Source organism: Mesoplodon bidens, assembly GCF_964165515.1.
Source record: "Mesoplodon bidens genome assembly, chromosome: 2".
Taxonomy (NCBI): domain Eukaryota; kingdom Metazoa; phylum Chordata; class Mammalia; order Artiodactyla; family Ziphiidae; genus Mesoplodon; species Mesoplodon bidens.
Window position 1 is genome coordinate 73,942,309 of NC_138177.1, and position 15,692 is coordinate 73,958,000.

A 15,692-nucleotide genomic window follows, 5' to 3' on the forward strand; every position below is an offset into this window, starting at 1 on the left:
CAACAGAACACAGAGTTCAGAGGAATAGATACAGGGCTGATACAGAGGAGGGGAAGTGGTTTGGTTTGGTTTCTGATCAAGGACAATTAGGTGTAAGGAGCTGCTTGCTGCCCCTCCCCTTTGTGGCCCATCTTCTCTGTGGCTGCCTATTATGTGAGCAGCGCCCGGGTCTGGTGGCCTCAGGGACACGCTGAGGCCACCAGCGTGTGGCTCAGACTCCCAGGGTCTCAGCTTCCACACTGACGGGTGTGATAAACCAAATGAGGAATCCAGGTCCATCTCCTCTCAGGGGTGAGAGGACCAGGCCCCACCCAGCACAGGGTGAGGGCACCTGGCCTGGAAAAGGGGTTGGAAAGATAGGCCCATCTTCATTGTCACCAGGGGCTGAGGGGCCACACAGCGAGGACGAAGAGCACCTGCCTTGGAGTCAGGCAGACATAAGTTTGGGGTCTAGGTCAGCCTCTTAGCTCAGGTGTCTTAGATCACTATCTTCACCAATACGAGCCTCTGTGACCTCACTTGTAAACAGGTGAAAACACTTTCCTTGCAGTGCCATTATGAGAAAGAATATCCTGTTTGTCAAGCACATGGTGGAGGGTCCATAAACGGTTGTCGTTATTATTAGCTAATTTTTTTTAAGATGTTGGGGATAGGAGTTTATTAATTAATTTATTTATTTTTGGCTGTGTTGGGTCTTCGTTCCTGTGCGAGGGCTTTCTCTAGTTGTGGCAAGCGGGGGCCACTCTTCAGCGCAGTGCGCGGGCCTTTCACTATCGCGGCCTCTCTTGTTGCGGAGCACAGGCTCCAGACGCGCAGGCTCAGTAGTTGTGGCTCACGGGCCTAGTTGCTCCGCGGCATGTGGGATCCTCCCAGACCAGGGCTCGAACCCGTGTCCCCTGCATTAGCAGGCAGATTCTCAACCACTGTGCCACCACGGAAGCCCTATTAGCTAATTTTAATAGACCATCTTGAACAAAAGGGGATGGTGGCCTTCTAGGTAACCAGTAGGGCCAGTGGTGTAGCTCTTTGCTGTCCACAGATTTTGTTACCCAATTAGTACCCACAGTAACATCTTGCTATAGAATCTCACCTCCTGCCCTGTGGTCTCCAGCACAGAGACCCTCAGAGCCGGCTGCACAGCAGGAAAAACCGAGGACCTTACACTCATGTAAACAGACACCCACTTTTGTGATTCAGAGGGCCTGGGGGTGGAGCCTGGGCTTCTTCTAATCCCTGGACCCATCCATGGACATGATCCACTGAATTTCACCAAGGCCTGAAGTCCGAGGCCCCAGAACACCCACCTTATACAATCACGGTCCACAGTCACCCTCGGGGTCCATCACCACCACCTTCCTCAGAAGCATCTCAGTACACATCAGACTGATCTGGAATCCCTGCTTGGTTGTGGTGACTCCAGTGTACACCCGTGTACACCTGTGCTCTGCAGGGCAAACATGCTGCCCACACAAGTGGGTGTGCCCACGCCAGCCTCCTCCACCTTTCCTTCCTCTCTTCATCTATGGTTGGGCACCGACTCCAGAATGTCCCACTTATACCATTCATCAATGCAAAACCCTCACTGTGCAGCACAGGCATTTAAAAACCAAAGTAGAATTCACTGTCCTCCCAATAAATTTCATTCTTTAAAAAATCATAATGAAATATTAAAATGGACTTGTGCTTGCCAAGGGGGTAGGGGTGGGGGAGGGAAGGATTGGGAGTTTGGGATAAGCAGATGCAAACTTTTTTTTTTTTTTTTTTTTGGCCACGCAGCATGGCTTGTTGGATTTTAGTTCCCCAACCAGGGATTGAACCTGGGCCCACGGCAGCGAAAGCACCAGGTCCTAACCACTGGACCACCAGGGAATTCCCAGATGCAAACTATATAGAATGGGTAAACAACAAGGTCCTACTGTATAGCACAGGGAGCTGTATTCAATGCCCTGTGATAACCCATAATGGAAAATAATATGAAAAAGAATGTATATATGTATAACTGAATCACTTTGCTGCACAGTAGAAATTAACACAATGTTGTAAATCAACTATACTTCAATAAAATAAATTTTAAAAAAAAGAAGGGCTTCCCTGGTGGCGCAGTGGTTGAGGGTCCGCCTGCCAATGCAGGGGACACGGGTTCGTGCCCCGGTCCGGGAAGATCCCACGTGCCGCGGAGCGGCTGGGCCCGTGAGCTATGGCCGCTGAGCCTGCGGATCCGGAGCCTGTGCTCCACAACGGGAGAGGCCACAGCAGTGAGAGGCCTGCGTACCGCCAAAAAAAAAAAAAAAAGAAAGAAAATAGTAAGCTATTTTCTTTGTGGACATTGGGCAGCTTTACTAAGCAATTTGAAGTTACCTTAGAAGAAATATCCTAACTGAATATTGCTTACTCCCATAGTATGAGTCTTTCCGGATTTTACTGAAAAACTTCATTGTATTCATGTTTTGGATGGTCATGGAAAACTGCTGGTATGAAATAAGATGTGGCTGAGGTTGTTCTGTTGTTTTTAAGTAACACACATCAGCAAGAAGACAGAACTTTCACAGAGAAAGGAGGGGTTGGCAGTATTTGAAGGATAGTGCAGGGCTCACTCTCATGCTCAGGATTGTTGAAGCGACAGGCCACTCAGGCAGCCCACCTGGTCACCACTCTGCTGGAGGGGCTGCTGTGCCCCCAGCCCAGCCCTTGAACACTGCATGGACCAGTTTAAGGCCCTTCAACGGCACACTTCTGCTACTGCAGGAAGGCACACAGCTCCCTGCCTCTGGCCTGTGCTTCTCACAGACATGGAGAAAGGTTTGGTCTCCTTATGCATTAATAAATAAGAAAAATGCTTTCCTTAGTGGCTGTTCCAGGAATTGAGTGTTCCTTGCCATCCTCTACAAGATTCACCATCTGCTCCCCCAAATTCTTCTGGAAAGAGCATCATAAGCATGTCATCCTAACAGTGACACCGTGGAGAAGAGGGAGGCAGCCTCTCCCATTTCCTGCCCCTTACACCCACTCCTGCACCCTCCGTGGGGCCCACACAGCCAAGCCACCATAGGGACATCTGTTTCCTGTGTCGCTTTCTGCAAGACAGGGACCAACCTCAAATGAGACAGTGGCATCCTCAGGGAGTCGATGGGCCCTGTAGGTGTGGTCGTGAGGCTTTCCTCTGATTGCCCAGGCGGCCGGGGGTGGGGTGGGGTCACACAGCAGGGCCTCACACTTCAGCTTTTGGTCTGAGTTACACAATTTCCAGGTTTCCATGCAGTTTCCTCCTCCCCAGCCCTGAACTGTTTACACAGCAACTCTTATCCACAGAGCATCCACACGATGACTTTCCTCTGTTTGGAAGATATGGGATGGCTGTGTCCCAAGTTTTTCTTATTGAGGACCCTTTTCAATAGGGGACAGATGCAGCCTATCTGATGATCAAGAAGTACAAGGTTGCCTTTGTGATTCCGTTAACACCCTCCTGTCCAATAAACAGTCTTCTGATGAATAATGGCCCTTCCTTTTCCTTCCCCACAGGTCCATCACCTGATAATGATGTAAACATGGCAGAAGCAACTACGCCCCTTCCAGAAACCCCAGGGCTCATTTGGGGAAATACTTTCATCATTAAAGTCTTTGAGAGATTGCTACTTATTTCTTAAACTTACCTGATTTTTTTCCCAGAGGTAATTTAATCCTGCATTAAGGAGAAGCTCACCCCAAAATGGTCCTCCTTAATTTTAAACCCATCTTTCCTTACCCCTTTCCCCCATAATCATTCAAGTCTTTCCTTGAAATGACGCAGGTGCCAAAGCATAATTACCCCTCAAGCATAATTTTTGGAACTTATTTATTTCAAACATTTACAATTTTCACTTTAAATGCGAAGTAGCTGGTAAAAAGAGAAAACATTGAAAAACATCATACTGACCCTTTGCCCCATATACAGACATCATCAGCCTTTGGTATTTGCTTTCAGGTAATTAAGTAAAAAAATAAAAACAAAAACTTAAAACTATTATTTCTCTCCAGAAAAAAACAATGTAAAGTTGAGGTATTCTATTTAACGGATGTGTGATCTCCATCCAAATATGGTTTCTCTATTAATTAACAGCCTTGCTACATGCTGTTCCAATCCTTTCCTTCTGAAGTATATCAGCATTTGAGCATATGTTCATACAACTGACAATGTTCCTTAATAATCATTAAGGTTGCCATAGAAACTCACTGGCGCTGGGGCCAGGCTACACCAAGGACACGATGCTGGAAGGACCTTTCGGGGATGCTCAGGAGTGTCTGGCACAGAAGCTGAGCCAGCTGGGCTCCCTTTCAGCAACAGCCCCACTGCCAACTGCTGCATAGAAGGCTGGAATCCAGGCTCATGCTCCCAAGGACCACCAGTTGCCCCTGCTTCTCCAAATTAAGATAAATTTCTCACCAACTCCTCCCCAACTGGGTCAATCTTAAGTGCCTTTGATGAAGCGACATAGCGCAGCACTAAAGCAGCCAGGCAAGACATTCCTGAACATTCTGCAGGAAACCCACAAACCATGACCACCACTCCCAGCCTGCCCTGCTCAGCTCTGTTCACCACCCGGTGGGCTCCCAATCCATTCCAGCATCAGATTCCACCCCTTGTAATGGTGTTTCCTTCCCTTGGGGGCAGCTGGGAAATGGCGGACACTCGGGGTGAGCCAAGAGCCTGGCCAACAAACTGCAAGGGCAAGGCTCCATCGGGGCAAAGAGCTCTCAGAGTCACCAAGGGCTTTGTAGACACATTCAATGCTACCTCCTCGACCTTTTTTTTTTTCATTAATGCTACAAAAATTAATGACCACTTTAACTGAGACCTTGATCTAGCATATTTTCAACTTTTCCCACCCAGCAGGATAAGTTGCCCGTCTTTAACAAAAATTGTCGCTGTGCTAACATTTCACATCTGGCTGTGTAGCAGATTGCTACAGGTATTAGGTGAGTAGCATCACTGTTGAGGATAAAAGGCAGCACATGTGCTGCAGAAACACAGGTAAGAATGACCTGTGGATTGAAACACACATTCACTGACCACAGATTCAAGGACAGAGAAAGCTTAGGGTGTATACCTGTGTACACTGAGCAAGGCCTACAACCCAGAGAAGACAAATATTTTTCCTTCATCTATACTAGCTTATAAAAAAATAAAGGGAAAAAAACCCTCTTCAATTAAAAAAAATGCAGTTCCGTTCCAATAATAATGAAAGCAATAACAATTTGGAGATCAAAGCTGCCTAGCTCTCAGCAATCATGAGCTATCTGGATTTCACATCTTCCACTAGCACCGCTCTGCCTGGCTCTGGTAATATTACACGTGGGTAAAACTTTGTCAAGAGTTAAAGAACCGTGGGCACAGAATCACCCTATCTCATGCAGACTCTCATTTTTTATATTTCCCTTTAACAGCATTTTTGCTGTTCTCAGTCAAGGAAAATTTAGAGAAAAACAAAACAAAACAAAACCACCTGCCTCACTTTTGTCAAGTTAAGATTAGCTGCCAAAAGCAGAAACAGGGTCTGAAATTTACAGCCAAAGCCAGCAATGAAAATCACTGCGTAGTCCAACATCATAACAGTTTGAACCTGGCAAATGGTAAATAAAACATGGTCATTTCCATCCTTTCCCCACCTATCTGGTGCTGGTGGTTATTTTTCTAAAAGGGGAGACTACTAGAAACGTTTTGTGGTCTGGTAAATTTTTAGTGGTGGTTACACGACTGATTTTAATCACAGCTTCATTCTGGGACATCCCAGAATACTTGAGGGTGCTTGTTTGGGTAACCACTAACATCACTGAATTTTCAAAGCCCAGACAGAAAAGTGAACTGAAGTGGTTAGTGCAGTCTCACGGCTAGAAATTTACTCGGTGCTTCAAACTAGCTGAACTGAATCACATTCAAGGAATTAACTAAAGAGAGGAAGGCACCAAGTTTAGGGTTGGTTTGTTTGTTTTAATGAACCTCCTCTGATACCCAAGGGCTCATGGCTTTCAGGGGTGGGGATTTTCAGCTGACCTGCTGGGTAATCGTGGGAGGCTTGCTTCCCAGCACTGTGACACGGAGCTGGACACCATTTCCTTCTCAGCCGCCTGGGGGAGTAGTAACAAGCTGCTTTTCCGCTAAATTAGAGAAGAGGCAGACTTTTTTTTTTTTTTTTTTTCACTTTTTAAGGCAAAAACAAAATTTAGAATGAAACCAGAGTCTCTTCTCTAATAGGGCAAAATCTCCTTTTCTCCTCCTTTTTCACTTGACTCAGTTTTGTGCTAAACAAAGCTATTGTGTTTTTCCCCCATTATTTCTATACTGACGCTCAGCTAATACTGGATCTTCCACCCTCTGAAGATAAAATAGTCAGCAGCTTTTAAAAACCAAATTAAAATCCATTCTTGCCGGGTTCTTTCGTCTTTTCGCATAAATATTACCTTCCCTGGTTACTCAGGCTCAGTTGAAACCAAAATAAACAAAGCTGGAATAAGGCAGCTTTGATTTCACCACTGGCAGAAGCTCTCCCTAATGCGAGTTCTCATTTTGGAGGGCCAGGGGAGGGGGAGAATGGAGAATGGTGGTTTGCAGAGGCCACTGTCCCCCTCAGCAATGCTATGACAGACAAGCATGGAGACCCTGTCCCCACCACTCCCCTCCTTCCCCGCGGCTTCTTTCCTGAAGTCCTGGGATCCAAAAAGGGAAATCGAGCCAGTGCGTTTGCTTCTGGATTCAGCAAGTGCCCAGGACTATCATTCACATTTATAAAAATGCTAATGAGGAACTAATTATAATTCCATTTCAAACCATCAGGCCCTGAGATACTATCACCCCCCTCTCAGCTGTTCAGTGAAGAAAAGCAGGTAAGACTTTCCCCCAGCCACAGTGGTTTAAGAAAAGCCAATCTCAGGCCTAGAAAAACTGAATTGCGAAGGCACTTGGGCTTCAAGAAGCTAGAAGTTGAAACTGTGTGGTGGGCCAAGAGATAAGTGACTCGGGGAGTCTTTGGCTGGACATTCATCCCACCTGCCTGAGGGTGCAGCTCCTGGAGGTGGGTCGGGGTGCGCGGGAGGCCAGCAACTTGTCCACACCAAGCCCAGAGGGGAGTCTGAGGCCTGTGCAGCCACCCAGCTCTGCCCACCTGAGTGTCCGGTAGAGTCTTGACAGCCCTCTCTTCACGGGGGCCTGAGTTCACTCTAAGCCCTGTAAGCAGGGCATTGGAGGAAGAGTGGTTCAAAAACTCAACCATCTCTTCCTTCTGAACAGACGCAGCAAACCTTTTTTTCACCCAGCACAGAACTTTCTGCGAGGCCCTTCTGTAGAGGTGAAGCCAGAGGCCCCGAGCACCCGAGATGAGCTGGCATGGCAGTGCGGAGCGTCTTTTGCTAAGTCAGTTTGTGCTTCAGCATCCACACAGTCCAGGGGGCCTGACACCCCAGGCTGCCAGGTGCCGCCCGGCCAGCCAGCTATCTGGGGAAGAAGTAGTCTCTGTTGCTGACGTCATAAGGGCTCTGAGGGCCACTGGCATCTGGTCGGCTAGTCCTCGAGGTGTTGTCAGACCCAAGGCTGCTGGGGGACACCGGCGGGGAGATGAGGGGCACGAGCACTGGGGTGGGCTTGGGCCTCTCAGGGACCAGCTGTCCCAAAGAATACGGTGGGTGCACGCTTGTCTTGCCTTCTTTCAGAGCCTGCAGCTTCCCCGTCTTCTTGAACCTTCACACAGACACACAAAGACAAACCATGCAAATGTTGAGTTCCCTCTGTGATAAACCCGCGAGAAAAACACCAACAGCTGGCTGCCCTGGTGGCCTGGCACTCCTGGGTTTCAGCTCCAAGAAGTGATAACTAGTTATTCATTGGCTGTTTATTGTTACCAGGAGTTACACAATCCTCTGAAGAGTCATCAAAAATATCCCAAGAGGGCTTCCCTGGTGGCGCAGTGGTTAAGAATCCGCTTGCCAATGCAGGGGACACAGGTTCAAGCCCTGCTCCAGGTAGATCCCACATACCGTGGAGCAACTATGCCTGTGTGCCACAACTACTGAGCCTGCACTCTACAGCCCGCAAGCCACAACTACTGAGCCCACGTGCCACAGCTACTGAAGTCCACACGCCTAGAGCCCGTGCTCTGCAACAAGAGAAGCCACCGCAATGAGAAGTCTGCGCACCACAACGAAGAGTAGTCCCCGCTTGCTGCAACTAGAGAAAGCCCACGCACAGCAACGAAGACCCAATGCAGACAAAAATAAATAAATAAATAAATAAAATACCCCAAGAGAATAGGTATGTGTTGTGGGTCCAGTTTACCAATGGGGAAACTGAGGCTTTGAGAGTGTGGCTTTGAGTGTCCCTTTACAGCACCGAGAATTTAGTTTGTCCTGCTCCAGAGGCTACCCAGAGGGGCCGCTCAGTCAAATTAACACTGGCCAGAGGTGGAGAATTTGCAGCTGCCTTTAACAGCAGGGAAAAGGCTGTACTGCTCCCTCAGCAGCCCTCCTGCTCCTCTTGCTTCTAATATTCCCAGCGTCCCCAATTCTCCTTACACCTCTGGGTCCCCTCACACCATGCTGGCACGTTCTCAGACTCGGCCGTGGGCACCACTTGGGCACAAGTGACTCATCTGACAGGAAAGTCAATGTTAAACAGGAAGGAGATAGACATCTCTCTGATCATAGCTTCGTTCACCCTGCTCCATTCTGGGCCCAAAGCCAGGGCTCAGTAACTGAGAAAAGTCACTTGACAGCCCAGAGAAAGATGAGATGGTGATAGCAATCTTCAAAGGTACAGTCAGGTCTCCTCCCTGAAGGGGACCTTCTGTTGGGTGGGGCAGCTCATCTCCCCCTCCTGCTTCCCACTTTGTCGCCTACTAATTTACTGCCCACTGACCTCAAAGTGGGAGCAAGGTGGTCTCCCTCAATTCTACTAAATGTCAGCTACTGCAGGAAGGGCTGGGAGGGAAGAGGGGAAACCAATGTCAAAAACAAGGTTTGGGGATTTTCCTTAGGTTTCTTTTTATATCGACAGGCTACTCCTGTCCTTGTTATGATAAATAATTGATAGTTGGCTCCAAATCTGACATTGGCTCTTAGCCTGTCATCCAAATGGAATAAACAATCTGCAGAATGTGACTTAGGCTTCGCCATTCAGGCACTGCACAGGAAGGGAACACAGCAGGGGTGCTTACTGGAGCTACGCTGGTTCCCTGGGTGGAATCCTCCTCCCTCATGAGAGAACTGAGGATAGAGTCATTATGCTCTGGATTTCAAAATATTCAGATCCTCTGACCCAAGAATTCCACTTCTGGGAATATACCCTCAGGAAAGAGCATAGCTACGGAAAAAGCTTTATGCACAAAGATGTTCAACACAGTGTTATTTACAAAAGCAAAACAACAACCCAAATGCCCAATAATAGGAAGTTGGTTAAGTGATCTTGGGTATTATAGCCACCTAATGGAGGAGTGATGAAAGTGAGGTTTACAAAGAATTTGTAATAATGGGAAGAAGTGCTTATGTTATATAACTGATACTAAATATAAAAGGCAGGATTCAGAGCTGTAGAGACAGAATAATCATGGCTACATAAAAACAAACAAGAAACTATGCAGAGGAAAAAGACTCAGAGGAAATTCATCTAAATATAAAGTGTTCATGAGCTGGGTGTCAATTACATGGGTATCTTCACTTTGTGGAAATTCATGGCACTGTACACTTATGATATCTGCACTTTCCTATATGTTTGTTAGACTTCGATCACATTTACATTTTAAAAATTAACAGTGGCTGTCTTTGCATAATGTGTCATTTTTCTCCCTTCTTCCTATTTGTCAGTGTTTAGCAAATTACCAATTTTTAGCAATCATGTATCACAATTTTTTTAATGTCTCTATTGATGTTACCTAACCAACATGGAAAGCAGTCTCTGTCCTCAGGTTTTTTCCAAAGCAATCGGATGGGTAACTGAGAAAGATGAGCCTTCCTTCTTTTGAAAAATTTTGAGGTGAATGAGATTTTTCGGCAAATCACTAAGCTCAAAGGGGCCTTTGAAACCCCAGGGCCTGGGGTATATCCACACTTGGCACTGCCCCGCCCTGAGCAGGGGTCTTAGCAGGGCCTGGGGGCTGGAGAGGGTGCAGGGTGGGTAGAAGGAACAAAGAGCTGAGCTGTCAGACTTCATTTGCACCTCAGCCGCCACCTTTTACCTATTTTACATACTTGGGCTTCGTAATGTTTTGCTTAAAGAAAAGGTTCTGCAGCTAAAAGAAATTTTTTTAAAACACTTATAGGGCTTCCCTGGTGGCGCAGTGGTTGAGAGTCCACCTACCGATGCAGGGGACACGGATTCGTGCCCTGGTCCGGGAAGATCCCACATGCCGCGGAGCGGCTGGGCCCGTGAGCCATGGCCGCTGAGCCTGCGCGTCTGGAGGCTGTGCTCCGCAACGGGAGAGGCCACAACAGTGAGAGGCCTGCGTACCGCAAAAAAAAAAACAAAAAACAAAAAAAACCACTTATAATATCCCTTAACCATAGAAGTGGGAAAGTGTGATTTTAAAATATTGAAATGAGGGACTTCCCTGGTGGTCCAGTGGTTAAGACTCTGCACTTCCACTGCAGGGGGCACAGAACTGAGATCCCGCATTGCCCCGCAGTGCCGCCAAAAAAAAAAAAAACTGAAATGAGACAATACATTCAATACAAAATGATTTAAATCATAGGCATACATATAGGGAGTCCTCACCTAATAGTGTTAGCCATTCTCGATAAATGTGCAGAAAAGCAATTCTCTGCTATGAGAATCCTATTTTCTCAGTGCCTGATAGCATAAAATAAAGAGAGAGAAGCAGTGGGGCTCAGGGAGTAGGGTGGAGAGAATTGGCCCCTGTAAGTTATAACATCCACTTAAGAAGATGGCACACCTTTTTCAACAGCACATTTAAATTTTAAAAAATTGTCACTGATGTTGCTGGAAAAATATTTAGAAAAAGACTATGCTTTGCTTGAGACACAAAATAAATGTACTAAAAATAAAAAGATGGTGTCACAGGTGGGCGGGCTTTACTTCCTCCACCTGCCTCTCATTCTGTCCACTGTAATCTGGCCACCCCAACTGTACAGTGGCCCAACCATTTTGGCACCCCAGGCTCCCACATCATCTCTACATTTATACTCTTGTCTTGACACGGGGGACTTCGGGAGTAGCGGAGTTTTTCATTACTTGAAATAACTGGCCTCTTTCCAAATAAATTTGCCTTATATGAGAGAAAATGGAAACTCACCAGGCTAGGAAATAAATTACTGATATGTTCTCTGCACAAGGCACTGTGCCTTCGGGGACTCTGGTTGTGTAGCAACCAGCCAGTGTACAAGCACCATCAGCACATTAGCAAGCTAAGTCTGTGATGAGCGCTGTGGCCAATTCCCAGCCTAACGCTTCTCTCTTAGGGGTTAACAGCACACCAAGATGGCGCTGCTTGTTAGTGGGGCCACTGGCCAACACTGGACTGATAGGACCAACTGGGCCCACCTCTTAGCTGACAGCAGGCTGCTGCAGTGGGCAGGGACTCTCAGGACACAAGTTCTAGGCCTGTCTCTGCTATGAATAAGTTGTGTGTCCTTGGGCAAGTCATCTTACCTTTCAGGGCTGTTTTCTCATTTGTAAAATTAAAGAGTTTGACTAAATGACCCGTAAGGCCCTATCCAAAAAGCACAAGCTTTGGGTTTGAATCTTGGCCTTACCCTTACTAGCTGTAATCACTCCACCTCTTTGAGCTTTCATTTCCTCATCTGTCAAGTAGAAATCACAATATTTACTCTATAGGGTCTGTGGTAGGTTATAAGAAAGGCCTTTTGAAGCCCTAATGATATAGAAATAGAAAGAGAACACAGAAGTATGTGTCTGAGGTGAGGCAAGGGATCCCTTAGAAGGCAGTAGAAAGACCTCGGAAAGTTGCCATGGCCCCTCTCTGACCCAAAGGTATAAAAGGCAGTGAGTTCTTGGTTCCTCCAAGGAGTTACCTCCACTCTTAAGGAACCTTACCTTCTGCTCACCCTTTAGACAGCTTGCTCACTACTTCATTGGAAAATCAAAGCAAAACAACCCGAACACAGCTTGAGTTGTCATCTTGCTCATCTTCCAACCCAGACCACCTCGGTGGGCAAGCTATTTCAGGGTCACTGTGAGAATCCAATGAGCTGTAACACGTGGAAAAGCTCTCTGCCAAGGTCTTACCCCTCCTTCCCAAGCACCCTCAAAGACCACCTCTCACAACCACGAGGTAGAGTCCTTGAAAGTTACACACAAGGGAAGAGACAGGAAAAACACAGTGAAGTTTCTCCTCTACTTATATTATTGTAATTAACCACCATCCAAAGTCAGAGCCCAGCCTGATTTCCTTTAGGGCTTCAGCATATGCAAAATTACCAGTTCCTGCAGTAAAATCATGAACATAGCAAGTTTTCTTTATTGCCCATTCATTGGGAGCACTGTTACGTGATCTCTCTGCAAGCTTGGGAACGAATGACAAAACCAATGACCAAATGGAGAGAGAGACTCGGATGAAATGGGCATGGGCATTACAGTGACCAGGGCGCCAACCGAGCCCTCACCTGTGGTGTTTCCTCATCACGACCAGACGAGGGCACTAGGACAGGGCATTTAAAGGTGATCCAGGGCCTCCCTGGTGGCGCAGTGGTTGAGAGTCCGCCTGCCGATGCAGGGGATACGGGTTCGTGCCCCGGTCTGGGAGGATCCCATATGCCGCGGAGCGGCTGGGCCCGTGAGCCATGGCCGCTGGGCCTGCGCGTCCGGAGCCTGTGCTCCGCAACGGGAGAGGCCACAACAGTGAGAGGCCCGCATACCGCAAAAAGAAAAAAAAAAAAAAAAAAAAAAAAAAAAAATAAAGGTGATCCACTAGGTCTGCTTATTTGGAGACATGGAATATTCCCAAGAATGTCTAGCTAGGCACTTCAGAGTTACCTGTGCACATACCCCTGGTGTGGTGCTCCTCTCGTGGTATTTTACTGATTTTAGTACGTGGCTCTTGGAGGAAAGGGAGGGTCATATTCGTACTGCAATCCCAGAGCCTAAGGGGTTTCTTCAGTGTCTAACACACACTTCTCCCTCTGGTGTTCACAGCCAGGTTTTCCTGCTTCTTCTCCTCCCTGTCAGGCCACTCCTTCTCAGCCCCTTTCGCATTGCCTCCTCTACACAATTTTTCAATTGTATTCCACAGGTTACGTTGTTGGCCCCATCCTCTCCCATGGCCCCAACTATCATCTGCCTGCTGCCAATGATCTGAATTACCTCCAAAACTTGTTCACTCGGGGTTTCCCCAGTGGCACCAACATGTAATCGTCACTTTTCACTCAGTTGTTCTACCTCCAGTGTTTTCCATTCTTCATGGATGACACCCACCATCTGCCCAATTGCTTAAGCCAGAAATTTGAGGGTCAGACTTGACTCCTCCCTCTCTTCCATTCTTCTCTTCTGAGCTGTCATCAAATCTTGTCAATTCTACCTCTAAAATATACCTTGGGGCTTCCCTGGTGGCGCAGTGGTTGAGAGTCCACCTGTTGATGCAGGGGACACGGGTTCATGCCCCGGTCCGGGAGGATCCCACATGCCGCGGAGCGGCTGGGCCCGTGAGCCATGGCCGCTGAGCCTGCGCGTCCGGAGCCTGTGCTCCGCAACGGGAGAGGCCACAAAAGTGAGAGGCCCACGTACTGCAAAAGAAATATATATATATATACCTTGAATCCATTCATGGCTCTCCAACCCATTGTCAGCATCCTAGCCCTGGCAAAGCTAGATCAGAAACATGAGAACACCACAGGACCACCCCCCGGGCCCATCTCACCTCAGGACGATGCCAATACAGAGGAGCGTCCCGAAGGCCAGGCTTCCTCCAGCCACCAGGAAGGTGGGCAGTGGTACCGAAGTAGAATTTTGCACTAGGAAAAAAAAAAAAAAAGGAAGAGAAAGAAGAGGAGGAGGAGGAAGAGAGGAGCAAAGGAAAGAAGGGAAAAAAACCACTCAGCAGGTGCTGTCAAAACCTCAAAAGAACCTCACCCCTGTAGGAGGAAACAGCTCTGCGTTAACCAACAGGCCACTTGACGAGCTTGCCAGTTTTCTGGCCAAAGCCACCTCTACAGGAGTCACCCCCAGCACAACCTGACAGACCCCAGGATTCCACCAGTTGGCAAGAGATACACCTCAAGCTCAGAGCTTCTGAGCGCCTGTGGCCAGCCACAGACTCCCACTCACTTTCAAAGTGGCTTTTCTAGTGGCGTTCAGCCTGCCCCACAAGGCACAGAGGGAGTGCCAGAAACAGAGGCTTGGGGGACCTCATTGACGGCAGTGCCACCGAGGACAATGCCACGGAGACTCAGATGCTTTAAATCAAGTGTTCAGGTGCAGTTTTCCCCAGTGGGGTGTCACCTCTTGCCTGTCTCCCCACTTGGTACTCAAGCCCCAACCATATGAACTTCATTCCATCTTCCTCATGCCATGTTCCCTCTCCTCCCAAAGCTCTTCCCACATGTCCTCTTCTGCCCCAGAACGCTCGTCCACCTTCACTGCACCTCTTTGCTGTCCAGTCCCTCATGGACCTTTGAGTCTCACATGAGGTGATGTCATTTCCTTTGAGAAGTGACCCTGCTCCAAGCTGGCTACGTGCCCCTCCTGGTTACTCCACCCCCTCCAGTCTGAGCTCCCTGAAAGCGGGAACCACATGTGTCTTTTTCCCAACTGCTCCCAACGGCTCGCGCGGTGCCTTGAACAAAGCAGGCTCACTAATATTTCATTGAATGAATAAAAGAACAAACTAGTTTCACGGGCTTCCCTGGTGGCACAGTGGTTGAGAGTCCGCCTGCCGATGCAGGGGACGCGGGTTCATGCCCCAGTCTGGGAAGATCCCACATGCCGCGGAGCAGCTGGGCCCATGAGCCATGGCCGCTGAGCCTGCGCGTCCGGAGCCTGTGATCCGCAACGGGAGAGGCCACAGCAGTGAGAGGCCCACGTACCGCAAAAAAAAAAAAAAAAAAAAAAAAAAAAAAAACTAGTTTCACAAGCAGCCACGTCCTCCCACAGAAAGCTCCTTCCCATGGCTGCCAGAGAGAGACCCTGGACTAGACAGAGAGTACATCTGTCTAGCATCATTCTCTCCTGCTGGAAATGCAGATACTTGCATTCTCATGGACTTGGGATTCAGGCCCTTCCGCCCCATACAGTACCCAGTGCTGATGAAGACGTCACCTACCAGTCATCACTTCGAGTGCCCAGTGGATGCAGGCTTTGCCTTGAGCCCCAACTGGTAGTGGGCACTGACCACAAGGACGGGTCTCTCCTAGTATATCCTATGTCTCTTGGCAGAGACAGCCATTTCATGTATGCTTGGCTGACTCGTTTACTAATATTTCATCACCTCTTGTATTTGTTCCTTCATTAATTCAACAAATATTTATTGAGTGTCTATTGTGTGCCAGGCTTTGTTCTAAGCCTTGGGGATACAGAGAATTGGATGACAGAAAGGCTCCTGGCTTCCTGGATCTTACATTCTAATCAAGGGAGACAGACAAATACGTATGTAATATGATGTCAGCAGTGACAAGGGCAATGATGGAAAACAAAGCACAGGAAAGGAAGAGTGACAGTAGGGGGTTCTGTCAGATTGGGTGGTGGGGAAAGGCCTCCCTGAGGA

At 48.0% G+C, this 15,692-nt stretch overlaps 1 protein-coding gene across 2 annotated transcripts in view; it reads right to left on the minus strand.

The window, feature by feature from the left end:
* Positions 1-3,815: 3,815 nt before the first annotated feature.
* The window catches only part of IL6R (interleukin 6 receptor), an 89,836-nt gene continuing 77,959 nt past the window's right edge, over positions 3,816-15,692 (minus strand). For both annotated transcript variants that reach the window (XM_081226272.1, XM_081226271.1), the window contains exons 9-10: positions 13,851-13,944; positions 3,816-7,708 (exon numbers count right to left, since the gene is read on the minus strand). In XM_081226272.1, coding sequence (XP_081082398.1) covers positions 7,462-7,708; positions 13,851-13,944 — 341 coding nt within the window. In that variant the 3' untranslated portion in view covers positions 3,816-7,461. The remainder of the gene's footprint in view (positions 7,709-13,850; positions 13,945-15,692) is intronic.